The following is a 24,513-nucleotide window of genomic DNA, read 5'->3' as shown; positions in this document are numbered from 1 at the left end:
TCAACTCCATTTTCCTTCTTTGTCTCCATAAACCTTGATTCCTTTACTTATTTAAAATCTCTTCTTTCTCAGCCTTGAATATAGGTATTTGCTCAACAGAAACAGGAATTGCTGGAGAAACTCAGCAGGTCTGGCAGCATCTGTGGAGAGAAAGCAGAGTTAATGTTTTAGATCATGGAGTCACAGAGATCTGCAGCACAGGAAAAGGCCCTTTGGTCTATTGCATCCATGTCAGTCAAAATAACTAGCTAACTATTCTAATCCAATTTGCCAGCACCTGGCCCACAGTCTTACATGCCTTGGTGTCGCAAGTGGACATCTAAATACTTCTTAAATATTATCGGGGGTTTCTCCCTCTACCACCCTTACATGCATTGAGTCCCAGATTCACATTGATCTATGGGTGACAAAAGTTTTCCTCACATCTCCTCTAAACCTTCTGTTCCTTATCTTAAAACTATGCTATGTCATTGATCCCTCCATCAAGGGGAACATGTGTTGATTTTCTTGATTCATGTGATGTGGGCACCACTGGCAAGGTTAGCATTTATTGCCTATCTCGAATCTATGCCTCTCAATTTTATACATCTCAATCATGTCCCCTCTTAATCTCTTCTGTCTAATTTCTTTTCATAACTGAAACTCTCCAGCCCAGAAACATCCTGATAAATCTCCTCTGCTCTCTCTCCAATGCTATCACATCCCTTCTATATTGAGGATTCTAGAACTCCATACAATACTCTAGCTATGGCTTAACCAACATCTTATACAGTTCCAGCATAACCTCCCTGCTTTTGCACTCTATGCCTTGAATAATAAAGGCACTGGAACAGTTTTATCTACCTGTCCTGATACACGTCCTGAAGAGGGATCACTTGACTTGAAATCTTAACACTGCTTTCTCTCCACAGATGTTGCAAGACCTGCTGACTTTTTTTTATTCACTCATGGGATGTGGCCATTGCTGCCTGTCCCTTGTTGCCCTTGAAGAGGTGGTGATGAGCTGCCTTCTTGAACCACTGCAGCCCACATTGTAGGTTGATGTATGATGCCTGTAGGGAGGGAATTTCAGGATTTTGACCCAGTGACAGTGAAGCAACAGCAATATATTTCCAAGTCAGGATGGCGAATGGCTTGGAGGGGATCTTGTGTTCCCAAGTATCTGCATTCTTCCAGGTGGAAGTGGTCATGGGTTTGGAGGCTGCTGTCTAAGGATCTTTGGTGAACTTCTGCAGAGAATATTGTAGAAAGTACATCCTGCTGCTGCTGCGGAGCGTCAGTGCTGGACTTCCTCCAGCATTTGTTTTTGTTTCAGATCTTCAGCATCCACAGTTAGAACATGGAACTGTACAGCACAGGAACAGCCCTTTGGCCCATGATGTTGTGCCAATCATGATGCCAACCATGCACCAAATTAAACAAATCCCTTCTGCCTGCCCTTGGTCCAAATCCCTCCATTCCTTGCACATTGATGTGCTTATCGAAAAGTCCTTTAAGTGCCCCAATCATATCTGCATCCACCATCACCCTGGCAGCGTGTTCCACATTCTTACCGCTCTCTGTGGAAAAAAAATTGCCCCTTACATCTCCATTGAACTTTTCCCTCTCACCTTAAATGTATTAGTTCCTTATTTCATTTTCTAAACAACCTATTCAGTGATGTTACTACACACCTCTGGAGTAGGTGGGACTTGAATTGGGGATTCCTGTCTCAGAGATAGGCAGCCTTGAACATAGGTTATACACATGTGACAAAAAAGATGAATTGCGCGTGCTGGAAAATCGTAAAACAAAAGCAAAAATTGTTGGTAAAACTCAGCAGGTTTTCCAACAATTTCTGTTTTTGTTTCATATTTCAAATGTGGTCTGACAAGTGCCTTGTGCAACAAAAACAGAAGTTGCTGGCAAAGCTCAGCAGGTCTGGCAGCATCTTTGCAGAGAAATCAAAGTTAATCTTTCGGGTCCGATGACCCTTCCTCAGCCTTGCGTACTCGCCCTGCGTTTGCTGACACCGAGAAGCATGCGCAGTGTTGCTCCCGGAAGGTTTGGGCGGGTGTGTGTGTGCTGGAGTCGCGTGGCACTGTGGGATACAGGAGGACCAGAGGCGCTCTTCCAGCCAGCCTGCGTGCTGGCGTCACGGCAGGGCGCGTCAAAACCCTCGGAGCTCTGGCGATTTTCAATCGTTCGGTGGCGGTGAACCTTGTCGTCTTCCGCCAGAGAGAAAGAGAAAAACATCGTGTGCGTCTCGGCAGGGAGTAGGAGGAGGGAAACAATAACATTCTCCAAGGTTCGAGACGATGCCGAACTTCTGTGCGGCACCTAATTGCAGTAGGAAAAGCACCAACTGCCCAGACATCCCTTTCTTCAGGTTCCCCAAAGATCCCGAGAGGTGAGGCAGCCTGTTACTGGAATATTCTACTGATTGCATAGAGATAGGGAGCACAGGCATCGTCTTCTGCCTTTGGATTGTAGTCTTAATCTGTTCGTTTTGTGGTACTAATCGATGTGCCTCTTTGTTTGTTTTCTCCATTCTGCTTTTCCCCATCTCCCCGCCACCACCAACACCAAACATGTCGGATGGTGACCAATACGCATGCTCGCTCTTCCCCTCTTAAAGGGACACCCTCACTTTCCTCTCTTCATCCACCACAGACTCCAGCTTTTTCTTAGCTCCCTTACTGCACACAAACACGCTGCCAGCCCAGTTCCCAGCGTGAGCCTGTCTGATGATCTGCCGCCTCCCATGCTTTACCCACTGCTGAGCCAACTCATAAGATGGCTTTGTGGGGGTGGGGGGCTCTTTGGGTACGGTGATACAGTCTCTATCTCTGGACCTTGTTTAAGTACCATCTGACCTGGACGTGTGTCACATCACGTCTGAACAGGTTCATTAAGGGAGAATGACTAACAAGAAATTGTCATTCTTTCTTAATCCTCTGTGCACCTTTTATTGTACAGCTCAGTGCTGTCTGTGTGGCACAAATGGAGTTTCACAGTGTATGATCTGAAGTGTGGTCACTGTTGTGATGTTGGCATTTGTGGCCACCACCAACCGAGTGCACTGCAAAGTCCCAGAAACTTTTTGGATGAAAATATCAGAATTGTGGTCCCTGTGATTGACAGGGCCTTCAACTGCATCCAACTTATCAAATGTGCCTCTTCCCTTGCCCCTTCCTATCATTCACAACAGCGTGATTGGGTTCCCCTTGTTCTCACTTTTCATCCCACCAGCCTCCGCATTCATAGGATCATTTGCCACCATTTCAGACTACTCCAGAATGCCACCACCAAACACATCTTCCCCTCACTTCCCCTGTCTGCATTTTGAAGGGATAATTCCCTCTGGGATGCCATAGTCCATTCCTCAACCACCAACACCACCCTCCTTTTCCATGGCACCTTTCGATGTAACACCTGCCCCTTCACTGCGTCCCTGCTCACCATCCAAGGGCCTAAACAGTCTTTCTAGGTGAAGCAGCATTTCACCTATACCACCTCCAATCTTGTGCATTGTATTCGCTGCACCCAATGTGGCCTACTCTACATTGCAGAAACCAAACGCAGACTGGGTGACCGCTTTGCAGAACACCTCTGGTCTGTGTGCAAGCATTTTTTGTATTTATTTATGAAATACGGCATTGCTGGCTGGCCAGTATCTATTGCCCATCCCTAGATGCCCTTGAGAAGGTGAGCTGCTGCCTTGAACTGCTGCAGTCCATGTGCTGTGGGTTAACCCAGAGTGCCATTAGAAGGGAATTCCAGGATTTTGATCCAGTGATAGTGAAGGAACGGCACTATATTTCCAAGTCAGGATGGTGAGTGGCTTCAATGTGAACTTGAAGGTTGTGGTGTTCCCCTGTATCTGCTGCCCTTGTCCTTCTAGATGGAAGTGGTTGTGGGTTTGGAAGGTGCTGTCTGAGGAGGCTTGATGAATTTCTGCAGTGCATCTGGTACATAATACATATTGCTGCTGCGGTGCATCAGTGATGGAGGGAGTGGATACTTGTGGATGTAGTGCCAATCAAGTGGCCTGCTTTGTCTTGGATGGCAAGAAGCTTCTTGAGTGTTGTTGGCGCTGCACTCATTCAAGCAAGTGGGGAGTACTCCATCACACTCCTGACTTGTGCCTTGTAGATGGTAGACAGGCTTTGAGCAGTCAGGAAGTGAGTTACTTGCCGCAGTATTCCTAGCTTCTGACCTGCTGTTATACCACAACATTTATGTGGTGAGTCCAGTTGAGTTTCTGATCAATGCTTAACCACCACCCCCCCCCCCCCCACAACCAAGGATGTTGATAGTGGGGTATTCAGTGATGGTAACACCATTGAAAGTCAAGGGGCACTGGTTAGATTGCCTCTTATTAGTGATGGTCATAGCCTGGCATTTGTGGCGCAAATGTTACTGGCCGCTTCTTAGCCCAAGCCTGGATGTTGTCCAGATCTTGTTGCATTTGAACATGGAATGCTTCAGTATCTGAGGAGTCATGAATGGTGCTGAACCTTGTGCAATCATTGGCGAACATCTCCACTGCTGATGATGCAAGGTCATTTGATGACGCAGCTGAAGATGGTTGGGCCTAGGACACTACCCTGAGGAACTCCTGCAGAGATGTTCTGGAGCTGAGATGACTGACTTCCAACAACCACAACTGTCTTAGTATGTGTCGGGTATGACTCCAACAACCGGAGAGTTTGCCCCCGACACCTACTGATTACTGTTTTGCTGGGGCTCGTTGATACTACACTCTGTCAAACGCAGCCTCGATGTCTACGGCTGTCAATCTTGCTTCACCTCTGGAATTCAGCTTTTTCGTCCATGTTTGGACCAACACTGTAATGAGGGCAGGAGCTGAATGGCCCTGGTGAAACTCGAACTGAGCATGACCCCGACCTTCCCGTAGCCAGTCATTTTAGCGCAGCGTCCTGCTCGAATGCTGCAATTCTGCAGTGAATAACAGCGAAAACTGGCAGTATAACATCTCATCTTCAAGGCACTCTACAACCTTCTGGGCTCAATGTGGAGTTCAGTGCCTTCAAATTGTGAACTCATTCCATCCCATTCTTTTAAGTTTGCCTGTTGCATTCTGTTACCATTTTCCCCCCCTGTAGGACTGTCTGTTCTTCCCACTCTGGCAGTTGGACATACCATTGTTCTGCCATTCTCACATTCCAATCACTTCATCTGAACTATCAACATCCTTTCTCCCCCAGCACTCGAACCCACCTCCCCCATGCTGTGTATTGCATAAATGCTGCCCCCTCCACATTTCATTTCAGCTCTGACGAAGAGTCATGTAGACTGAAAATGTTAGCTTGCTTTCTCTTTATGATGCTGCCTGACCAATGTGATCTCCAGCATATTTTGTTTTCAGAAATTGTAGTCCCTGTTGCTTTGTGTGGAATTGCCAATTTTACGCACGTAGTGAAGTACCACAAGTAGCAAACAGAGGCCAGATCATCTGTTTCAGCGATGTTTGTTTATTTACTGCTCTGTTCTTTACATACATTGCTTTTGCATCCTTCAGTTTAACAATTCCTCCAAAAGGTGGCAAATCTGACAATGCTGCGATATGATATGCCAGACTAAATGGGACTGATGTTGAACTTTGAGAAGTGGAGCTAGATATGAGAACATTCCGATCCAGAAATGAAAGTATGACTAGTCGGCCAGTAAGGATCCAAAGGGATTTTAGCATTGAGGAGTTATTAGATTGGGAACTGATGTAAGTTAGCCAGCAGGAGGGTGATGAATCCATTAGACTTGGTGTCGGGTAGCAAAGTTTTGAATGATCACAATTATCCTCGGTGTTGCTCGTGGGAATATCTGCTGCAGGGCTGCTCATAAAGAATGTTAGTTAAGCTTCTGCCTTCCTCCTGACCAGGTTAGATCACATGAAATACAGGGAGAGCTAGCCATTTGGATACAAAATTGTCTAGAATATCGGAGACTGAGGGTGGTGGTGGAGGGTTTCTTTTTGGACTGGACGCTTGTGACCAGTGTGCTGCAGGGATCAGAGCTGGGTCCACAGCTTTTTGTCATTTATATAAAAGATTTGGTTGTGAATATAGGAAGTAGGTTAGTAAATTTGCAGATGACATCAAAATCGGCAGTGTAATGGACAGTGAAGAAGTTTACCTCAGAGTACAACGGGACCTTGATTAGATGGGCCGATGGGCTGATGGGCTGAAGAGTGGTAGATGGAGCTTAATCTAGATAAATGTAAGGTGCTACATATTGGAAAGGCACAACAGGGCAGTACTTGTACACTTAATGGTAAGGTCCTGTAGAGTGTTGCCGAACAAAGAGACCTTGGAGTGCAGGTTCGTAGTTCCTTGAAAGTGGAGTTGCAGGTAGACAGGGTAGTGAAGAAGGCATTTGGTATGCTTGCCTTTATTGGTCAGTGTATTGAATTTCAAATGTAATGTTGCTCTTGCTTTGTGCACCTCCTGTGCAGCCGTAACCTTATATGCTTCGCTCTGTCTAAGCATCCAATGATCTGTCTGTCTGTCTGTCTGTCCTGTTTGCTATGATCTGCCTGTACTCCTCGCTGTGTTGTGAACAGACAGGAGTCAGATAAGCAAGGGATTCATCAAAGCCTATTGAGCTTTTAACTTATTTCTTTATTTTCCAGTTTAAACTACAAAAAACTTTTAATGATCTTTTTTTCATTTTTCTACAATTCTATGAAGTAACGCTTGACTTTTTAAACTCTCATTTCTCTTATACTTTGTACCTAAGATGGCGCTATGTGTGGCGACATTATACACTTTTCACTGTACTCCTGTACTTCTGTACCTGAGTACTCTTGACAATAAATCTAAAGCTAAAGTTTAAAAAAACTTTTCATTGTACTTGGGTAAATGTGACAACAATAAGTCAAGTCAAATCAAATAAATCAAATCAAATCTTTGCATATTGGAGTCGGGATGTCATGTTGCGGCTGTATAGGACATTGGTTGGGCCACATTCGGAGTACTGTGTTCAATTCTGGTCTCCCTGCTGTTGGAAAGATGTCATTAAACTTGACAGGGTTCAGAAAAGATTTCAAAGGGTGTTGCCAGGGTTGGAGGGTTTGAACTATCGGGAGAGGCTGAATAGGCTGGGGCTCTTTTCCCTGGACTGTCGGGGGCTGAGGGGTGACCTTTGGAGGTTTATAAAATCATGAAGGGCATGGAGAGGGTAGGAGAGTCCAGAACTAGAGGGCATAGGTTTAAGTTGAGAGGGGAAAGATTTAAAAGAGACTTAAGGAGGAACATTTTCATGCAGAGGGTGATGCTTGTATGGAAACAGCTGTCAGAGGAAGTGGTGGAGTCTAGTACAATTACCTTTTAAATGTTGTATCTGGATGGGTATATGAATAGGAAGGCTTTAGAGGGATATGGGCCAAATGCTGGCAAATGGGACTAGATTAATTTAGGATATCTGGTCTGTATGGATGAGCCTTCAGGTCTGTTTCCGTGCTGTACAGCTCTATGACTCTGGCTGGAAGAAAAAGCTAAATACTCATGACGCCATGAAGAAAGTAAAATCCAAATTGGTAACAATAAATCTCTCCCGACAATGGTCTGAGGCGATTGCAAATGAGATGTGTGAAACATGGCCAAAAGTATGAAATCCTTTTTAAGAGCTGTACCTGAGGTGTCGTCTGTCACTCCACAGTGGACGGGTAATTCAGAGGTGCAGACTTTGGGGCTCGAGCTCAAATCCCACCTCGGTGGCTGCTTGGATTGAAACTCAATAAATCTGGAATGTAAAGCTAACCTCAATAATGGTGAACATGATCCTGTTGTCAACTGAGCACATCTGGTTCACGCCTGCCCATCCTTTTAGGGAAAGAAATTTACAGATTTTTCCTTGTGTGACTACTTATGATTCCATACCCTTAGCAATATGACTCCTAAATGGTCTAGCAAGCCACTTGAATCAAAAGCAATTAAGATTGGGCAACAAATGCTAGCCTTGCAAGTGACACCCATATCCCATGGTAAAGAAAATAAAAGCCTGTATCTGCCCTCCTTTTATATTTCACAGAATGTTAACATCATATCGTGCACTTGCCATTGGCCATATTACAAGAAAGGTATAGCCTCTGACTTGCCCTTGTCGCCACTGTATTTCTGTGGCTAGTCTATTTGGATTTTTGGTCAACAGTAATCTCCAGGATATTGACAGTGCGTGATTCAGTGATGGTAATGCCATTGAATATCAAGGGGAGATGTTTAGATTGTGTCTTATTTGAAATGGTCATTGCCTGGCATTTATGTGGCACAGTTGTTACTTGCCACTTTTCAGCCCAAGCCTGTGTATTGTCCGGGTCTTGCATTCTGTTTCCAAATGCAGCTTCAGTAGCTGAGGAGTTGTGAATAGTGCTGAACATTGATTGCGCAATCATCGGTGAACGTCCCCACTTTTTTGGCCTTATGATGGTCATTGTTGAAGCAGCTGAAGATGGTTGGACCTAAGACTCTACCCTAAGGAACGAAGGGCTCTTGTGGCACAGTGGTAGATTTCTTACCTCTGAGCCAGGAAGCCTAGATTCAAATCCTACCTGTTCCAGAGGTGTCACAGATCAGATCTTAGAATCCCTACAGTGTGGAAAAGAGACCCTTTGGCCCGACAAGTCCACACCGACCCTCGGAGCATCCCACCCAGACCCATCACCCTATACCCCAGAACACTACGAGCAATTTAACATAGTCAATCCACCTAGCCTGCACGTCTTTGGACTGTGGGAGGAAACCCAGACAGACATGGGGAGAATGTGTCTGTGTGGAGTTTGCAGTCACCCGAGGATGGAATTGAACCCGGGCCCCTGGCGCTGTGTGGCAGCAGTGCTAACCGAGCCACCGTGCCGCCCAGTGTGTAGTAACATCTCCGAGCAGGTGGACTATAAAATAACTATCCGGAGGAATTCCTGAAAAGTTATCCTGCAGCAGAGAAGACTGACCTCTAACAAGTACAACCATCTTCCTATGTGCCAGGTATTACACCATCGACTCCAGCTTTGCCAAGGTTCCTTAATGCCACACTCAATCTAATGTAACCTTTACGTCAAAGGCAGGCACTCTCACCTCACCTCTGGAATTCAGCTCTTTTATCTATGCTTGAATTAAGGTTGTAATGAGGTCAAGAGCTGAGTGGTCCCGGTGGGACCCAGACTGGATGTCAATGAAGTGGTTACTGCTGGGCAGGTGTTGCTTGGTAGTGCTGTTGATGACACATTCCATGGTTGTCTGGATTTGTCGTTTTTGTGTGCGGGATATACGTGGACAATTTTCTACACAGAGGTAGATGCTAGTGTTGTAACTGCACTGATGAGCAGAAACTTTTTTTCTTCAAAATATTTGGTTGAAGGAAGCCATCACCTTTTGGTCCTGCTGCAAAAGCCATTGCCTAAACGTCATCTCTATCCCTCTCACTGGCAACTGTCTGAGCCTGAACCAAACTGTTTGCAAACTTGATTTCAGTTCTGACCACGTGCCTTCACCATCACTAAGAGGTCCTATCACCACCTCTGTAATATCACTCAACTAGATCCATTCTTCAGCTCCAGTAATGCTGAAACCCTCATTCATAGATTATGTCTAGCCTCCTATCTTCCATCCTATATGTAATCATAGTCATTCAATTTTCATTTTTTTGCTCACACCTTAATTCAACCACTCATTCATTAATTGTCCTGATACTTGCTAACCTATAAAAAGCTTCCAGCTTGACAGCACTTCAATTTTACAATCCTAATCAACTGAAAAATTCCAATATCTTACTTTCGCCCATTGAGTTTATATCAAGCCAGTTTGTGATCACCACATTCTGCTGCATAAGCACAGCACTCGCTGTCTGCACAGAACTCATTGCCACAAGGAGCATTCAGGCAAACAGCATAAAGGTGTTTAAGGGAAGCTCAATTAACACAAATTTTAAAAAAAGGAAGGAAATTATCTTGCTGATGAAGTTTGATGGTGGCTGAATTGAGGCTCTTGTGGAGTATAAACTAGTTGGGCTGAATGGCCTGTTTCTACACCATACATTTTCTGACACAGCATATAGAGCGTATTAATGTGTAATCTAGCTTAATCGCAGTATCCTCCTGTCTTTTTTTGTCCAATTCCATCATCATAACTCTCCATTTCCTTCTCCCGCACTTAAAAATTATACCATTCACTTCTATCACGCCATCTGGTAGACAGCTCCATGTTCTCACCATATTTTGGTGAGAGAAGCTCCTTCTGAATTCCCATTTGGACTATTGGTGACTGTCAATGACCTCCTAGTTTTGTTTCTCCCCTATATCTGGAAATATTGTCTCTGCAACTCTTATTAAAATCCTTCATCCATTTTAAAGGTTTTGTTGGGTCATTCTTCAGCCTTCTCTTTCCACGAGAAACGAAAGATACCCAATTCAGAGGCTATTGCTTAGAGGAATGCACACAGCATCAAAATGCCAGGCAAGGAGATTCTCCCACTCTTATTGCCTGCCATAGGCCTATCAACCTGTTTCAGTTAAGTTATGATGCACTTTTCTCAGCCACCAAGTCATGAAGTGGGGCTTAAACTCATTGGGGAGGCAATGGCCTAGTGGTATTTTCGCTGGACCTTTAATCCAGAGACCCAGATAATGTTCTGGGGACCCAGGTTCAAATCCCGCCACGGCAGCTGGTGGAATTTCAATTCAGTAAATATCTACAATTAAGAATCTAATGATGACTGTGAATCTGTTGTTGATTGTTGGAAAAACCCATCTGGTTCACCAATGTCCTTTAAGAAGGAAACTTCCATCCTTACCTGGTCTGGCCTACATGTAACTCCAGACCCACAGCAATGTGGTTGACAGTTCTCTGGGCAATTAAGGATGGGCAATAAATGATACCTGGCCAGCGACATCCCTTATCCCATGAGTGAATAAAGAAAAAATTGTCATGAATTGATTTACTCCACTCGTTTCTGGTATTATCCTTGTGGCTCTGGTTTCAATAACATATTTATAGACATCTTTTACCTGAATGAATCATCCCAAGGGACTTCAGAGGACATTTATAAACAAAATATGACACAAAGCATAGGAGACAGAATATTTGATGACCATAATCATGCTCAAATAGGTGGGTTGAGAGATTGAGACTGAGATAAAGCAGTAGGGAGGGATTGCTATAGTTTAGGATTGAGTTAATTGAAGGCACAACCACCAATGGAGGAGTGACTGTAATTTGGAATGTACAGAAAGTCAGGCCTAAAAGGAATGTAGCTTTCTCAGAGAGTCAGGGGGTTGGAAGAGACACAGCGAGGGGGCGTACAGTACCATAGAAAGATTTGAAAACAAAAGTAAGACGCTTAGAATTTTCTGGTCATTCATCTCTGAATTTTAAATAAGCAATCTGATCATTTTAGCAACAGTGGAGGATTCAAAAAGGTAGTTGATAAGTACAGCTGGGTGTCATTAGCATATATGAGAAACTCAGACTATCCCTTTGGATAATGTTTCATGAAGCTTAAAAATAGGAAGGGCCAAAGATAATTCATGAAGAAAACCAGTGTTAATGGTGGCACAGCAGGAAGTGAAGCCATTGCAAATTATTCTCTGGCTATGGTTTAGTTAGATAAGAATGGAGCTAGACAAAAATAGATCTATCCAGCTGGATAGGTCTATTGCCAAAGGATAGAAGAACAAGGAGAAGATCTTTCACAGTCACTTAGGAAGTCATTTATGACTGTATTTTCTTCCAAATGATCTGATCTGGGACTCATCCATACACGCTTCCTGCAGACATAGTCGTCAGAGATAGTCAACTGTTCCCTAATCTCCCATATCTGACAGGAGGAGCATACTGCTCCACTGACTGCTATAATTGCCCTTTAAAAATTAGCTAATATAGACTTGCCCAAAAAGACCCACACTTTGCTCAATGTTGTGCTGACACTCTGTGCTGGAAGAACTTAAAGCCTGTTATGGCCTAAAAGAAGCTGTCGTAAATACAACTTTTTTTTAAAAGGTCTCCCTTTCCCTTACCCACAGTTTTTAATTTTAAATATGCAGAAGAGAAAAAAAATTGATTTAAATTCTTAAAGTCCAACACTTAGCTGAACTCCTAGCAACTGAAAGCAGCCTCCTTCTCAGATTCTCTATTAGATGGCGGTATTCGAATCCCTCTGAATCCTGGATTCAGCCTTACAAAATAATGGATCCAGGAACCCTGCTCCCCATCATCATTTCACCGCTACTAACGAACCCTTGACAAACTTGTAATAAAGTCAATTTCCTAAGCTCCGTTAACAAAGAAGATCTCTCTCTCGACTTTAAAAAGACATCAAAATGCATTGCTGTATTTGAGGTGAAACAACCCAAAAAAGAACAGAAAAGAAAGAAAATAACAAAAAAGAAGGAATGTAAAGAGATTGTAAGAACTGCCAATGCTGGAATCAGGGATAACATGATGTGGAGCTGGAGGCACACAGCAGGCCAGTCAGCATCAGAGAAGCAGGAAAGCTGACGTTTCGGGTCAGGACCCTTCTTCAGAAAATTCTTCAAAAAATTCAGATTTTCTGAAGAAGGGTCCTGACCCGAAACGTCAGCGTTCCTGCTCCTCTGATGCTGCCTGGTCTGCTGTGTTCCTCCAGCTCCACACTGCGTTATCTCTTAGGTATGTAAAGAGTTGGTTTTTAAGATGACCTGAGGAAGTGGTGGATTCAGGTACATTTACGACGTGTAAAAGACATTTGGATAGATACGTGAATAGGAAAGGATCAGAGGGATATGGGCCAGGAGCGGGCAGGTGGGACTACTTTAGTTTGGGATTATGTTCGGCATGGACTGGTTGTACCAAAGGGTCTGTTTTCGTGCTGTATGACTCTGTGACTGAAAAAGTAGGTAAGCTTGTACCAATTTTCGATCTTTGGGCTGTTAAACCAGTTCCTGATGAAAGATCATCAATCTGAAATGCTAACTCTTTCTTTCATCTCAGCTGCTGCCTAACATGTTTTTTCCAACTTTTTCTTTTTCATTCCAGTCTGATTTAGATATATAATGGGTCTTTATTTCACCATCATTTTCATACTACACTACAAATTTCCTTTCTGTTATTAGTTCAACAAATATCTTGTAGACGTGACAAGCTTTAATTTCTCTTATTTATTAATTTGGTTCCACAGATTATTTGGTCAGTGAATCTTTGGAATTCTATGCCTCAAAAGGTTGAGGATGTTAAGTGACTTACTATGTTCAAGACAAGAGACCACTAGATATCTAGATATTAAAGATATCACTGGATGTGGGGGTAGTGTGGGAGAATGGTGTTGAGATGGATGATCAGGTATGATCTGGTTGAAGAGGGCAGTAGGCCCAAATGGCCCATTGGCTGCCTACTCCATTTCAAACATCACAAGTGTTGCTGGTGTTTCATCTTAATCAGAGGATTATATGGAAAAACATTCTAGAGATATCTATTATATTATGGAAAAAAAAACGAATGAATCAAATTCTAGACTCTCAGGAATATTAAGAATTTCAATCTAGAATAGTTGTTGATTTGATTTTTTATTTCTCAAAGTTGGATTTCTCAAACAGGTGGACTTCCACTTTTTTTTGATACAAGTTTGAAATTTGAACTTTGTATCAATCACACACAATCCTACACTAACTTACCAAATTCTTTCTCATACAGTCAAACTTAGGGTCTTCTTACATCAACGTCCAAACTTTAAAACTCAATTTACTTGCAACCTAATCACAGTTTCTGACTTACCTCCCCTTTTCCTTAACTGACTGCAGTCTGACTGATCTGTTCTCTTGGTGTAAGTTAGCTGACTAATCATAACAACCCCGTATCTTGGTAGAAGTCTGCATTGTAGTCTTTGATCTTTAACCTTGATTTTTTATTATAAACAATTTCAGTGATCTCATTCTGAATTTTAGTTGAAACGAGTTGTTGGAGAAATTGTTCAAGGATGGTTTCACATCACTTCTGACTTGGACTTGTTAACAAGATACACCAAATGTCTTTACCTAATTTAAGTTGTAAAATGTGGGTTCTGAACTTTTAAGAAATTCAAATCTGCAGCAAAAAATGATGTGTATAATAGGCACATCAAAACGCTCCTAAGGTTCCAGCACTTTTTTTTTAATGCAATGAGGAATGCTTTGGAATGGCTGAAAAGGTTGGTGGAAGCAGGTTTAATAAGAACTTCCGATAGGAAATAGGATATATTCTTGAAAAGGTGAAATTTAAATAACTACGGGGAGTGGATTGAATTAGATAGCTCTTTGAAAGAGCTGGCAAAGGCATATTGGACAAAATGGTGAACTGTAAGGTTTATGAATTGGAAGCAGACCACTCAACCTGACCTATCTACTGGCATTTACCTTGCATGTAATCAAATAGTTCTGAAGACATACAATTTTGCCTTATCTTTCTGACCCCTGATTTTTAAGAAGCAAACTCTAGTTCTTGATCCTCCCACAAGAGAAAACACTCACTAAATCCAACTGTCAAGGTCCCTTTGGATCTTTTATGTTTCAATCAAGTCTGGAGTAAGGGTTTGAAGCTCGAGGATCTTCACATCTGAGTTGCAGATGTTGCACCACATTTGGGAAGGGGAAAAGTTTTCCTCCTCCTTCACTTGTGGTACATGGAAATTGCTGGCTGGGCCAGCATTTGTTGCCTGGCCCTAATTCCCCTTGAGAAAGTCATGGTGAACGTGCTGCCTTAAACTGCTGCAGTACATGTACTGTAAGTAGACCCACAATGCTATTAGGGAGGAAATTCCAGGATTTTGACCTAGTGACACTGAAGGAATGGTGATATATCTCTGAGCCAGGAGGGAAACTTGCAGGTGATGATCTCTTGTATCTGCTACCATTGTCCTTCTAGGTGGTAGGGGTCATGGGTGTGGAAGGTGCTTTTTAAGGATCTTTGCATTTCTGCAGTGCAACTCGTAGATGGTAAAGCAGTGTAGATAGCAGGTATTGCTGCTGCTGAGCATCGATAGTGAAACAGTGGATGTGGTGCCGTTGAAGTGACCTGCTTTGCCCTGGATGGTGTCAAGCTTTTTAAATGTTTTTGGAGCTGCACTCAACGAATCAAGTGGGGACTATGCCATCACACTCCTCACTTGTGCACTTGCAGATGGTGGACAGGATTTGAGGAATCAGGAAATGAGTTACTCACTGCAGTATTCCTAGCCACTATCTATATGGCAAGTCCAGTTCAGTCTCTGGTCAATAGTCCCCACCCCGTCTAAAGGCACCAGCATACCAGCACTTCAAGAGAGTCGGAGTGCAGAGGTGAGTGTAGTGGCCATCACTAAGGAGAAGTTGCTGGGAAAGCTGAAAGGTCTGAAGGTGGATAAGTCACCTCGACCAGAAGTTCTGAAGGAAATAGCAGAGAAGATTGTAGAGTCAGTGATCTTTCAGGAATCACTAGAGTCATCAGAGAAAGTGTCAGACGACTGGAAATGGCTAATGTAAGACCCCTGTCTAAGAAGGGAGGGAGGCAGAAGACAGGAAACTATAGGCCCGTTAGCCTGACCTCTATCATTGGTAAGCTTTTGGAGTCTGTTATTAAAGATGAGATTGCAGAGTACTTGGAAGCCCATGGTGAAATAGGGCTGAGTCAGCTCTGCTTTGTCAAGGGGAGGCCATGCCAGTCAGGACAAATCTGTTAGAATTCTTTGAGGAGATAGTGAGCCAGTGGACGTGATCAATTTGGATTTCCAAAAGGCTGTTGACAAAGTGCCACCCAGGAGGCTGCTAAATAAGATAAAAGTCCATGATGTTAGGGTACTGGAATGGATAGAAGTTTGGTTGATTAGCAGAAAGCAGAATAGGGACAAAGGAACTTTCTCAGGATGGCATCCCCTGACTAGTGGAGTTCCGCAGGGGTCCTTGTTGGGACCACAACTACTCACGTTATACATCAACAATCTGGATGAAGGGACTGTGGGCATTGTTGCTAAGTTTGCAGATGACAAAAGGTAGGTGGAGGCACAGGTAGTGGGGAGGTTGCAGAAGGAATTATATAGACTAAGACAGTGGGCAAAGAAGTGGCAGATGGAATAAAATGTGGGAAAGCGTCAGGTTTTGCATTTTGGTGGGAAGAATAGATCAGTGGACTATTGTTTTGAATGGGGAAATACTTCAGAAATTTGAAGCACAAAGAGATTTAGGAGCCCTAGTTCAGGATTCTCTTCGGGTTAATATGAAAGTTCAATTGGAAGTTAGGAAGGCATTTGCAATGTTAGTATTCGTTGCAAGAGGGCTAGAATACAGAAGGAGAAATGTACTGCTGAGGCTGTATAAGGCTCTGGTCAGACTGCACTTGGAATATTGAGAGCAGTTTTGGGCCCTGTATATTATAAAAATGATGTGCTGGCCATTGAGGGTGTTCAGAGGAGGTTTACAAGAATGATTTCATATGAGTAGTAGTTGAGAACTCTGTAGTCGATAGAGTTTCGAAGGATGAGGGGATATCTCTTGAAACTTACAGAATACTGACAGACCTGGATACAGTGAACATGGAGATGTTTCCACTAGTAGGAGAAACTAGGTCACAAGGGCACAGTCTGAGTGAGGGATGACCCTTTATAACTGAGCTGAGGTAGATTTCTTCAGCCAGAGAGTGGTTAATCTGTGGAACTAACTGTTACAGAGGGCTGTGGAGGCCAAGTTATTGAATGTATTTAAGTCAGAGGTAAGTAGATTCTTGATTAGTAAAGCGACCATGTTTTAAGAGATGAAGGCAGGAGAGTGGGGTTGAGAAACCTATCAGCCATGATTGAATGGTGGAGCAGACTTGATGGGCCAAATGGCCTAATTCTTCACTTATATCTTACGGTTTTGTAAGGGAGGCAGGTTCACTTGCACCTTTCATGGAAACATTGGAAAAAGCAGCAGGAATAGGCCATTTGGCTCCTCGACTCTGCTCATCATCCCACATGATTGTGACTGATTATCTATCTTAATGCCCTATTACTTGTCTCTGCTCCCTTGACAACTCTGACTTCCAGAAATCTATCTGTTTTGTTTGCAAATATATTGTAATTTTGTGGCCATGGTTTTACTGTGTGTTTTAATCTATTCATGACTTTGTTTGCATAAACATCCTAGTACAAATTTTCTAGGTCTTCTGTTTCCAATACCTAATCTGAGAACACATTTGAGGTAACTGGTCAGCTGGATAGCAAGCTTTTGATGTTGTCAAGAAGAACCAGGAAGCTGAAGTGTTTGACAACATCAAGAGCTTTATTAAGGAGTGTTCACTCTGCAGACAGCAAGGTTAGACTAGCTGGGTGAAAATCCTGGAATTCTCTTCCTGAGGGAATTGAGAGTCTACTTCCAGCAGCCATTCAAGAAGGCAGCTCACCACCACCTTCTCCAGGGCAATTATGGATGGGTAATGCTGGCCCTGCCAGCCGTGCCCATGCCCCACGAGTGAATTAAGTAAAAGCTGTTTCCTGCCCGAAATGGCTGATGATGATGTCATGTCACATGATCAAACTCAAATTGACAGTCCACCATACATAGCAAATACAAACTGGGTGTCATCTTGTTTAAATGTAATGACTAGACTACATTTAGAATCCAGTAGAGAAGTTTTTTTTTTTTAAAGTCTGCCATGTATCAAGCTGCGGACTGAGCTAACTGAAAAGGTGTGTGAATGCACAGAACACATAGAAGACAGCAAGAGTCAATTTTTTTGGTTCAGATCTGCAATAAAACTCCAGCTTGGAATGGAGGGTAATGGAGATTTGCAGAAACTGAAGTCGTCTTTAGTTGAGACTGTGTGCATATTTAGCTCTGATTCATTTACTAAGATTAAATTATCTAATTTGATAGCTAATATCTTCAAAAGTTGAACATCCTAGCACATCAACTCTTGGACCTAATGCCACAATCTGCCTAAATACAAAGTTCTATCAGGTAGTTGACATCTAGGTAAATACTTTCCCTTTCTTGATCAAGAATCCAGGGTCTTTGAATTTTTTTTTCCCAACTGCTTGCTTAATTTTGCAAAACATTCCTAAAATTCAAGATCTGAGATGTTTGTCATTTTAAGCAGCAGGAAACCAATCCTAGGTACTTTCATGACCATGGCCTGGTCTTGTATAAATATGCACACAATTTTTGAAAAATGTTCTAATAAGAATGAAAGAATCCAGAAGAGATGATGGCCTGTGGTCAACCAAAAGAAATGCCAACACTTGAAAAAGAACAGGGTCATTCTCTCCATTGTTCTGTCCGTTATTTATCCCTCAACTCTCATTTAAAAAAAAAATCACTGGCCTTTAGTGTGGGTATAGGAATAACGTGTTTAGCTCCTTGAACCTGTTTTACCATTCCGTGAGATGATGGCTGCCCTGTGTTATGCTCAGCATCCTTTGAAACCTTTAGCGTTATATCATTTTCAGATTTAAAATTTGTTATTGATCTAACATCACTGACCATTTGCAGAAGAGCGTTCCATCCTTTCTAAATCAAACTGCTATTTGTAGGAGCTTGTTGGGTGCAAATTGGCTGACACTTTCCTACATTGCAACCTTGAGCACAGTTCAAAGATATTTGGCTGTAAAGCACTTTGCGATGTTCTATTGTGAAAACACTATACAACTAAGAGGTCTTTTTATGTCGATACCCTAGTCATAGATTAAGACTACTTATTAGAAGCCATTGACATTGCTTGTTTCATTATTCCTCCTCAACTGATTCCACAATCCACATGTCCTTTGGACAATGCTCTTCCTGATATCCTTCATTTTTACTTCAAACCTTTTAACCAGATTGTTCAATTTGTTTCTATTGAGCTTTATATCTACTGGTTACATGTGAAAACTTGAACTACACTATTCTGAAAATTTCTTCTCCAAATAAAAGCCCAACTTCCTAAACTTTCTGTTTGTAATGTCTTAATCACATTTCTCACTAAACCTTCAAAACGCCAACACTTGCACCACTTACTGATGAGGTTGCCCTTCACGCAGACCGGTTTGACACTTATTGTGACACAGGCAATTGTTATCTTTCAAAGGGCCTTTAGTATTGGAGTAAAGGCATTGGCAGGGTGTCCTTTGAAGATTGTTAATGCACCATTTGGCAAGTACTTAAGCTTGATTTATGGAAATCTAAAACGTGGGCATACAGTTGGAGGCCAGGTATTAATTTGAGATGAGAAATTACTTCATTTGGAAGGTTTGTGAATATCTGTAATTCTCTACTGCAGAGGCTAGTGGATACTGCATCATTGAATATATTTGACACTGGTATAAACAGATTTTTGCTGTCTCAAGGAATTAAAATATATGGGAATGAGCCGGAGAGAGGAGTTGACATCATGATTGTATTAAACAGCAGAATTGGCTTGATCTTAATAGTCTACTCCTTTTTTAGTTGAATTAACTTATTTAATAATTCTATTTATTTTAAGTCCAACTGAAAATCTTCCATTCATTACAAATTTAGAACTGCTTTTTAAATCCAACTCCATGATGTGAGGTAGACCAGCATTTTCCGGTTCCCCATTCTATGTCATTTCTTTTGTGTATATGGAGATATGAGTGAATATATGCTTCATGTTCAGACTTCTTCATAACCTTCCAGAACAAAAGTAGATATTTTCTAATTAACCTATTGAGGAATGTTACTACACATCTTTGGTAGGTGTTAACCCGAGCCTCCTGATTCAGAGGTTGGGACAGTACAACGGCACCACAAAAGTCCCTACCGTAACAAAACTCTCGGACCCTATTTTTAAATTGGACTAATTTGGAACATTTTTGAAGATAGTCCGAGTCTCCTGATGGCCTCGCAGCTGGCACTTGCCTGCGGCATTCTGCCTATGCAATTTATAATTTTTTAAAATCAACCAATTCAGAGATGTAATTATGCACCTCTGGACCAGGTGGGACTTAACCCCCGCGTCTCCTGGCGCACTCGACCATAGGAACCGTTGCAGGATGCTACCCACCTAACAGCTCTGATTGCTGGATACTAATAAATTGCTATTGTTGTATCTGAATTCTCTTTTGGCGCGTTGGCGCGGCGCATTGTGGTCTAGCGGAGGTCCTTACTTGACCTCCCAAGCCGCATCAGTAGCAGAGCAACCGTGTACTAGTGGAAGAGGCGTTGCTGCTGCGGAGGAAGGGGGTGGGGCGGCAGGGAAAATCCCCGTTTTTTTCAACCGAGGGAAAACAAATAAAATAATTTTTTTAAAATGCCGAATTTTTGCGCGGCTCCGAACTGTAGCCGGGGCAGCACCAATTACCCGGACCTACCTTTCTTCAGGTTCCCTAGAGACCGCGAGAGGTGAGCACTCGGCATTTATCAATCTGTTCAGTCTTAAATAAAAACGACTTCTCATCGGGAAACACTTTGTTGCAACCCCCATCCACCAGAAGTTGTGTAATGTGCGCAGATGTTGGTTCGGAGCTTTCGAGGTGGGTTATGCCCAGCGAGGGAGGGTAGGCAATGTTGTTCCAAAATTTAACCTCGGGCTTGTGCTTCCACTTTCCGTCGCTAGGCCTCGCCGTCCAGGGAGGGCGCATGCGCAGAGCCAGCTTCACTCTCCAGAGCCTCTTACCAATATGCATCATTGCTCCATGCTGTCTCCCGTCCACCCATTCCTAAAAGCGGGTTGTTGGAAATTTGAAATAAAAGCAGAAGATGCTGGTAAAATTCAGCAACAGAGTCAATATTTAAAGTTAACTCACAAAGGACACGTCTGGAAGTGTCTTACGCAAACGATAGTTGATGCTAGATCTGTTGTTTTTAATTCTGACATTGACAAATTTTTAAAAACCAAAAGAACTGCGGATGCTGTAAATCAGGAACAAAAACAAAGTTGCTGGAAAAGCTCAGCAGGTCTGACAGCATCTGTGGAGGAGAAAACAGAGTTAACGTTTCGGGTCCGGTGACCCTTCCTCAGAACTGATGGTGGCTGGGATAACGTCAGTTTATGTGCAGAAAATAGGGAGGTGGGTGGGGTAGGGAGTAAACGATAGGATAGAGCCCAAAGAGAGAGAAAGGCAGTTGGACAGGCAAAGGAGTTGCTAACGATCAGGCTGGGAGGATGAATAGTTGTTAATGGGGACTGTTTTATAAATTTTTATTTAGCAAAAGTATTAAGGGATATGGGCCAAAAGCATATATATGGAGTTAGGCCACAGATCAGCCACAACCTCAGAATGGCAAAACAGGCTTGAGGGCAATAACCTAATCCTGTTCCTATTGATGTTGAAGCATTAACTGTCTCCTCTCTCTGCAGGTGCTGCCAGAGCTGCTGAGTTTCTCCAGCAGTTTTTGTTTTCACATTCGTTCACAGGGTGTAGATACGCTGGCCACTGATTACTGGTCAACTTATTTATGCTATATACATATGCCATCCTCCCATCTACTCTTATTTGCATATTCTTCATCTTGCCCTAACAACATACTCTCATTCCTTTCTTCCTCCAGTTCATCCAGCTGGCCCTCCAGTGTAGTAAGTGTGCCACATGCTGTACCACATCTAATACATATCATCACATCCTGCTTCTAGTGAAGGCTGTTTTCCATAGTCCTGTTTCCCTTTCCAGGTCATAATCAATTCTGACATACAGCTTTCTGAACCAGCGTTTCCAGTGTTTCCTTATCTTGAACCACGTTGTCTCTGCCATGCATGATGAACTGTCGACAGTGCTTGTCCCTGCTTCAATATTTCTGCTGTGAGTTACTCCTGACCTGAACCAAAATAGACTTTCATACCTTCCACTGTGCAAGCCTTGACATTCAACGTTACAATTTTCAGGTCTGACACTCTGGTCTACAGCTTAATCATCCCTAACTCCGTTTCCTTCAAAAGATTGTCATGCAAGCACAGGAGCTGTAACACCTGCCTCTTTGTCTCTTCCGAATTCATCATCCGGTGCCACTTTTACTACCTTTGTGTGAAACAATGATTTAGTTGTTTTTTATCATTTGGGTATACTGTATTTCCATTGCTTGTTGATCTCTGCAGGCAAGTTCAAAAGATTGCATGATTGCCTTGTCCAAGAGTTGTATTCAGCAATGATTGTGGTTGCAAGCTTCCAGAAGTTTTAATTTTCCACTCTCATCTCACACTTACACTTTCACTGCCTTCCCTATTATCTTCTGGTATGAATGGTAGATTTTTATGATTCATGCATGAAGATCCTGAAATCCTTCTGTACATCTTGCATTAGATAACAGGCCATGATAGATAAGGCGTTTATCAAAAATCTAAAGTATACCAGTACAATTATGATCCTGTTCGCAGTGCAGCATGTTTCATCTCATTTGTTGTCATTGCCTCTCTTTAGGTGAGTTGTATTTTTTAGCTTGTTTTCACTCCAGTTCTCCATTTGTAACTTCCTAATAGGCCTTCTGTACTACAGAATGGGGTGCCATAAGGAATAAGTATTAAGCTTTGCCAAGGAGATGTTCATAAATTTGTTGATATGCTCCTTTCAGGAAGAGGCCAATATAAGTTTTTAACTTTTTTGTTACAATGCTGTTAAAACTCCAAGTCTGTAAGCAGACAGAATTGATGCTAGTTTTGGCTTGTATATATCCTGAATATGCCTTTCATCTTAAGTCAGGTTGCTGATTTCTGCAATGGGGAGTAAAAGAGAGATGGAAAAGCTTTACAGTAGAACCAATGGGAAATTTTTCAGTCTTGGCTAAATCTAGATTAACTTCATGCAATGGTGAAGCCTTCCACTTCAAAGTACAGGGGAATTGTTTTGAAAAGGTTTTGGTTTGTTTTGTTTTAAGCTGGAAAAATAATTGACAAATAAACCTATAAAGTCATACTCATTATAACAGAGAGAGACCATTTGGCCCAATGAGTTCGTGCCTTTCTTTCCCACAAAGAAAACATTCTGTGTGAAATGCAATCTGTTTTATCAAATGTTAGGTTATAAAAGTCATTATGTTTCTTGTGTTGATGCAGGTGTCAGAAATGGGTAGAGAACTGTCGGAGAGCAGACTTGGAAAACAGGTCTGCTGAACAGCTTCACAAACAGTACAGACTCTGTGCAAGACATTTTGAACAATCCTTGATATGTACGAACGTAAGTTGAAATTCTCTCCGTTTATTCCGCAACAAGCTGTTCGAGATATTAAATGGCCATATGGATTTGTTCTATACAGTTACACCAACCAAGTCTCAGCCCACTACTTACAACCAAGATCTGTAAAGCTATACCTTGTGAGTTTACAGCACAAAAAAGCTGCTCTGTAAGGTCACAAATTTGAACAAACAGACGGTACTGCGGTCGTCTTCGGCAGTCGTGTGCTTAATTGACGTGTCTCTTCCTCTGGGGTGTACAGCTTTTATCGGAATGGGGTAGCTGCTCAAGCCTACTGTTAATTCCTTTGGATCATATCTGCTACAATATGTACCTCAACTCCATTTATTCATCTTAGTTCTATTTGTTTTGATGCATTTACCTAACAAAACAAGCATTCCTTCCTAATATATTTCTGACATACGAATTATGAATGCTGTATTTTGTAACTTGGGCGCTCATTTCATTGCAGATGTTGCTACGACCTTTGCTCAATTGCTGAAACAAGTAAGCAAAACAAAGAATGGAGTGGAAGAGGAAAATAGAATGGGAGAGGGATGCACATGGAGAAAGAAAATTGAGGCAGAGGGACACTGAGGGTGCAAGAGAGCAAGGGTTGTGTGAAGATGACTGAAAGAAATAAGTGCTTTTTAATTTTTCATGGACTTTCCTCCAATATGTAAACAGACATTTTTGAAACCTGTTTTTAGGCTAATTCTATTGCCTTGTTTCACAGACCAGCTTTTTCAAAACAAAAACATTCAAAACATTATATCACAGCACCCTGTATGTAAAGAGTTGGTTGAGGTTTATGAAAACTGAAGTAGTCACCCAGTAGCTTTTTGAGCTGAGTGCAAAACTAAATCATGCCGTACCGGGTTATCTTCTGTTCTTGGCTCATGCTAGGAATGCTGCTGTTGGCTTTATCGATCTACGGCAAGGAGGGAGAATGTTTTGGTCAACATTCTTACCGGTGAATAAAATATTATGACCCTGCTGGAAGATATTTTTGTGTTATTTCTCATGAGACGTTCGCAATTAGGACAGAAATTGCTGGAAAAGCTTAACAAGTCTGGCAGCATCTGTGAAGAGAAATCAGAGGTAACATTTCAGGTCTGATGACCCTTCCTCAGAACTGATGATAGCTAGGAAAGTGTTGGTTCATGTACAGAAGATAAGGTGTTGGGGTGGTCAGGAGTAAATGATATGTGGGGATAGAACTCAGAGAGGCAAGAACAGTTGGACAGACAGAGGAGTGGATAACCATCTGGCTAGGAGGGTGAATAGCTATTAATGGAGCAAAAACAAAGTTGCTGGAAAAGCTCAGCAGGCCTGGCAGCATCTGTGAAGGGAAAAAACAGTTTACTTTTCGGGTCTGGTGACCCTCCCTCAGAAGGGCCCTTCCTCCGGGTCACCAGACCCGAAACATTAACTCTGTTTTTTCCCTTCTCGGATGCTGCC

General features: G+C 42.5%; 1 protein-coding gene across 3 annotated transcripts in view; it reads left to right on the top strand.

The window, feature by feature from the left end:
* The first annotated feature begins 2,136 nt into the window (after window positions 1-2,136).
* The window catches only part of LOC109914012 (52 kDa repressor of the inhibitor of the protein kinase), a 40,664-nt gene continuing 18,287 nt past the window's right edge, over window positions 2,137-24,513 (top strand). The window contains exons 1-2 of one of the 3 annotated variants that reach the window (XM_048597729.1): window positions 2,137-2,389; window positions 22,935-23,055. In XM_048597729.1, coding sequence (XP_048453686.1) covers window positions 2,298-2,389; window positions 22,935-23,055 — 213 coding nt within the window. In that variant the 5' untranslated portion in view covers window positions 2,137-2,297. Of the gene's footprint in view, window positions 2,390-20,108; window positions 20,291-22,934; window positions 23,056-23,524; window positions 23,560-24,513 lie in introns of those variants that run through there. The other 2 variants (XM_020513578.2, XM_048597730.1) reach the window with 2 other exon arrangements.

The sequence above is a fragment of the Rhincodon typus genome, chromosome 6 (assembly GCF_021869965.1).
Source record: "Rhincodon typus isolate 14 chromosome 6, sRhiTyp1.1, whole genome shotgun sequence".
Taxonomy (NCBI): domain Eukaryota; kingdom Metazoa; phylum Chordata; class Chondrichthyes; order Orectolobiformes; family Rhincodontidae; genus Rhincodon; species Rhincodon typus.
This window is presented reverse-complemented; position numbering and strand designations above follow the sequence as displayed.